Source organism: Mobula birostris, chromosome 9 (assembly GCF_030028105.1).
Source record: "Mobula birostris isolate sMobBir1 chromosome 9, sMobBir1.hap1, whole genome shotgun sequence".
NCBI lineage: Eukaryota > Metazoa > Chordata > Chondrichthyes > Myliobatiformes > Myliobatidae > Mobula > Mobula birostris.
In genome coordinates this window covers 152,015,463-152,019,685 of record NC_092378.1, presented here as the reverse complement: position 1 = coordinate 152,019,685, position 4,223 = coordinate 152,015,463, and the positions used below count along the sequence as shown (strand labels likewise).

The following is a 4,223-nucleotide window of genomic DNA, read 5'->3' as shown; positions in this document are numbered from 1 at the left end:
TGACCGTGTCACACGCCCAGCTTTGCTCCCCACAACGCTGACCGGTCTCCTGCCCTCCGGACAAACTTTGCAGACGGAGGTGAACCTCAAAACACCAAACTTTTGCCCCAATTCGGGTGGCGGAAGCGCCGAGGCCGGAAGTGGGCGGGACACGGGCAGGAAGCGCTCGGTGCGGCGGAGGGTGGACGATGCTGGGGGCCGGGGCCGGGGCCGGAGCCGGGGCCGGAGCCGGGGCTTGGGCCTGAGGCCCGAGGCCCGAGGACCTCGTCCCAGCTCGGCGCTGTATGGCGGGCCTGCTCCAGCTGGCCCTCAACCTCAGCCGCCCGGCCGTCATCTCTTACGGCGGTTTCGCCAAAGGCCTGAGCCGCACCCTCGTCACCTTCTTCGAGCTGGCCTGGCGGCTCCGCCTCCGCTTCCCTTACCTCTACCTGGTGACCTCCATGGTGCTCAACGTCCGCCTACAGGTGAGGGGAAGGGAAAGGGGAGGGCGTGCGGAGGGTGGGGAGAGAGGGGAGGGGCAGAGAGAGAAGAGAAGGGTGGGGAGAGGGGAGGGGAGAGAAGGGGTGGGAAGAGAGGGGAGGGGAGAGAAGGGGTGGGGAGGGAGGGAGGAGGGAGGGGGGCAGAGTGGAGAGAAGGGGTGGGGAGAGAGGGGGAGAGAGGGGGGAGAAGGGGGGAGGGGGGAGGAGGGAGGGGGAGAGAGGAGGGGAGAGGGGAGAGAAGGGGTGGGGAGAGAGGGGGGAGAAGGGGGGAGGGGGGAGGAGGGAGGGGGAGAGAGGAGGGGAGAGTGGAGAGGGGAGAGAAGGGGTGGGGAGAGAGGGGAGGGGGAGAGAGGGAAGAGAAGGAGTGGGGAGGGGAAGAGAAAGGGTGGGGAGAGAGGGGAGGGGAGAGAAGGGGTGGGGTGAGAGGGGAGGGGCAGGGCGAAGGGAGAGAAGGGGTGGGGGAGGGGAGAGAAGGGGTGGGGAGAGAGGGGAGAGGAGGGGTGAGGTGAGAGGGGAGGGCGAAGGGAGAAAAGGGGTGGGGAGAGAGGGGAGGGGCAGGTAGGGATTGGAGGAGGAGGGGGGGAGGGGGAGGGAAGGTGTAGGGAGAGAGGAGGGGGTGGGGTGAGGGAGCGTGAGGGAGAGGGGAGGATGAGGTGTGGTGCAAACAGTGAAGTGAAGGGGAGGTGTGGGGAGAGAGCAGGGGAGATGGGGTGAGAGGGGAGGGGGTGATGGGGAAGGTGGAGTGGTGGGGAATTTGGGTGTTGGTGAGGGAGTGTGGGAGGAGGGGAAGGGTGCTGCTGGTGGGGTGGGAGAGGGATGCAGGAAGTGAGGGAGTGGGGTGAGGAGGGTATTAAGTGTCAGTTGGAGGGTGGGGGGGGAGAAGCAGAGGGGGAGGCTCTAGGGATCATTGAGTGGGGAAGGGAAGGAGTGAAACAGGCTGACTGAGGCCGGAGGGCCGTGGGATCAGCAAGCCAAGGAGGGGATTGTGCGGACAGGGTGGGTGGGATTGGAGAGTTGGGGGGGCAGCAGTTTACAGATTCTGTGGTGGGGGGTGATAATGTTGTAGGGACGGGTGATGAGATAGTGCGTGGAGTGGGGGAATAAAAGAAGGCTGAGGAGTAAGGTTTGTGGGCGGAGATTGGGATGGGAATGAGGGCGGGAGGCAGACAGCGGAAAGTGAGTGTGGAGACAGAAGGGAAAGAATTATCGGATGAGTTTGGAGATTTTTCATGTCTTATTTCTTCACAGGTTCACATTGAGATCCACTAGGTAATTTGGAGCATGTCCCTGTGTTAATTCAGTCCCGGACTTTGAAATTGCTGTGTTTTTATCAACCATTGATAATGGTGACTTCAAATCTCAGACTATATTGGAGTACGCAGACTGTGAATGCGTTGGAAAATCTAAACAGTTACCGGCACCGCAGCGGAAGGAACGATGCAGTCACGGGTGCCCGTGGACTTTCTACACAATCACAGGATTCCAGCTGGCAGCTTCGAGCTACATTTCCTTTAAGAAATGGACTCTGTGTTTTAATAGAACAGCGGAAATCACTGTGTAGAGAGGGGAAAGAGCCTCTTTCTTTCATTCAAGATTGCTTTCCAGCAAGGAACCTTCGGAGGGTGTGTGTCTCTCCACGTTTGGCAGTAGGGGAGGGAAGTTTCGATGAGCACTTTAAAAGCCCCAACACAGCGGCAATGATGGACTGTCTGGGGAGAGTGAGTGAAGTTTTACAGCTGTTCAGAACATGGTGGAACCCAGGGGGAAAATGTCTGCACTTCGAGAGGCCGCAGTCAGACCGGGGAATATTAAAAGACAAATTAATCTTCTCAGTTGCACATGAAGCCCTGGCTGTTACGAGGTGACTTCAAAACCGAAATGAGGGCTTTTCCTTTTAACCCTTTGCAGTGATCCCACCACCTTTCTCCGGGTATCGGCAGGCTCTGAGCTTTCTGACATTCTCCATAGAAACCACTGCTGTGTGATCTGAAATGTTCCTTGTGCAGTGCAGTGGATAGATAGCACATTGGTGTAAGATAGTTAAATTAAAATGAAGAGACTCAGAACTGCAACTATGACGTGATAACTGCCTTTCCAAATGTATTGTTCCACTTGTGCAATAATGGCTGAGAGACTGTTTAAACCTGAATATTTTTCAAGTTTGATAAAAATGAATTACAGATCATAAATTATCTCTTAGTAATGGCATTTTTTTGAGACTTAGTATAATTGTACACTCAGTGGCCACTTTATTAGGTACACCTGCTTGTTAATGCAAATGTCAGCAAATCACGTGGTAGCAACTCAATGCATAAAAGCATGCAGACTCGGTCAAGAGGTTCAGATATTGTTCAAATTAAATATCAGAATGAGGATATATATTCTTTTTTTAAAAAAACTACTTATGACACATCTCCGACGCATTCCTCCGATTATCTTGAAACTGTGCATCATTATTGGTCTGTGGCATAAAAAGTTTGGGAAACCCCGATCTAACCCTTCCCTCCTATATAGCGCACCATTTTCCTTCATCCACGTTGTCTATCTAACAGTCTCTTAAACTTTCCTAATGTATCTGTCTCTACCACCACTCCCGGCAGCATGTTCCACGTAGCCACCACTCTCTGTGTAAAAGAAAACTGCCCCTATACCCCTCCAAACACATTAAAGTTATGTCCTCCTCATATTAGTTATTTCCTCCCTGGGAAAAAGTCTCTGGCTGTCCTCTCAATCTTTGCCTCTCGTACACCTCTATTGAGTCTATAAATGTTGGCATTTATTTCAAGAATATAAAAGCAAGGAGATAATGCTGAGGCTTTATAAAACACTGGTCAAGCTGCACTTGGAGTATTATCAACAGTTTTGGGCGCCATATCTCAGAAAGGATGTGTTGGCATTGGAGAGAGTCTGGAGGAGATTCATGAGGATAATTCCAGGAATGAAGGGGTTATCGTATGAGGAGTGTTTGGCAGCTTTGGGACTGTACTCACTGGAATTAGAAGAATGAGGGTGGATCTCATTGAAACCTACCGAATGTTGAAAGGACTAAATAGGGTGGGTGTGGAGAGGATGTTTCTTATGGTATCCAGAACTAGAGGGCACAGCCTCGGAACTGATGGGCGACCTTTTAGAACAGAGGTAAGGAAGAATTTTTTTAGCCAGAGAGTGGTGAACCTGGGAAATACTCTGCCACAGACCACAGTGGATACCAAATCCGTGGGTATATTTAAGGCGGAAGTTGATTGATTCCTGATTGGTCAGGGCTTCAAAGGATATGATGGAGCAGACTCAATGGGCTGAATAGCCGAATTCTGCTCCTGTGGTCTTATGGAGTCACCTTAATGGATTACTGGAAATTCAGGAAGAAAGGGGAAAGGGTCAGAACACACTCATGCACACAGTGGCTACTTTAGGCTCTAAAATATACATGGGATCTATGTGACTGACCATGGAATGTTTGTTGGTGCCAGAAAACTGCTTTGAATATCGGAAACTGCTGATCTCGTGGGATTTTCACACACAACAGTGTCTGGAGTTTACAGAGAGTGGTGAGGAAAAACAAAAAATAAATCAGCCAGCGGCAGTGCTTTGGGCACTACTCTTGTTAACGAGAGAGGTCAGAGGAGAATGGCTGGACTGGGTCAAGCCGACAGGAAGACGGCAGCAGCTTAGATAACCGTGCGTTACAGCATGTTGCACCTTGAAGTGGATGGGCTACAGTAGCTGCAGAAGACCACACTGGGA

The 4,223-nt window shown here is 52.2% G+C and overlaps 1 protein-coding gene across 1 annotated transcript; it reads left to right on the top strand.

The window, feature by feature from the left end:
• Nucleotides 1-2,671, top strand: LOC140203493 (salivary gland specific protein SAGSIN1). Its single transcript, XM_072269571.1, has 2 exons — nucleotides 1-464; nucleotides 1,728-2,671. Exons 1-2 carry the CDS (start codon nucleotides 285-287, stop codon nucleotides 1,746-1,748), a joined length of 201 nt encoding a protein of 66 aa, XP_072125672.1. The 5' UTR covers nucleotides 1-284; the 3' UTR covers nucleotides 1,749-2,671.
• Nucleotides 2,672-4,223: the final 1,552 nt, after the last annotated feature.

Coding starts and splice junctions, on each gene's coding strand:
- LOC140203493 (XM_072269571.1), top strand. CDS start 285: ATGGCGGGCCTGCTCCAGCTGGCCCTCAACCTCAGCCGCCCGGCCGTC. Junction 465..1,727: donor TGCTCAACGTCCGCCTACAG/GTGAGGGGAAGG, acceptor ATTTCTTCACAG/GTTCACATTGAGATCCACTA.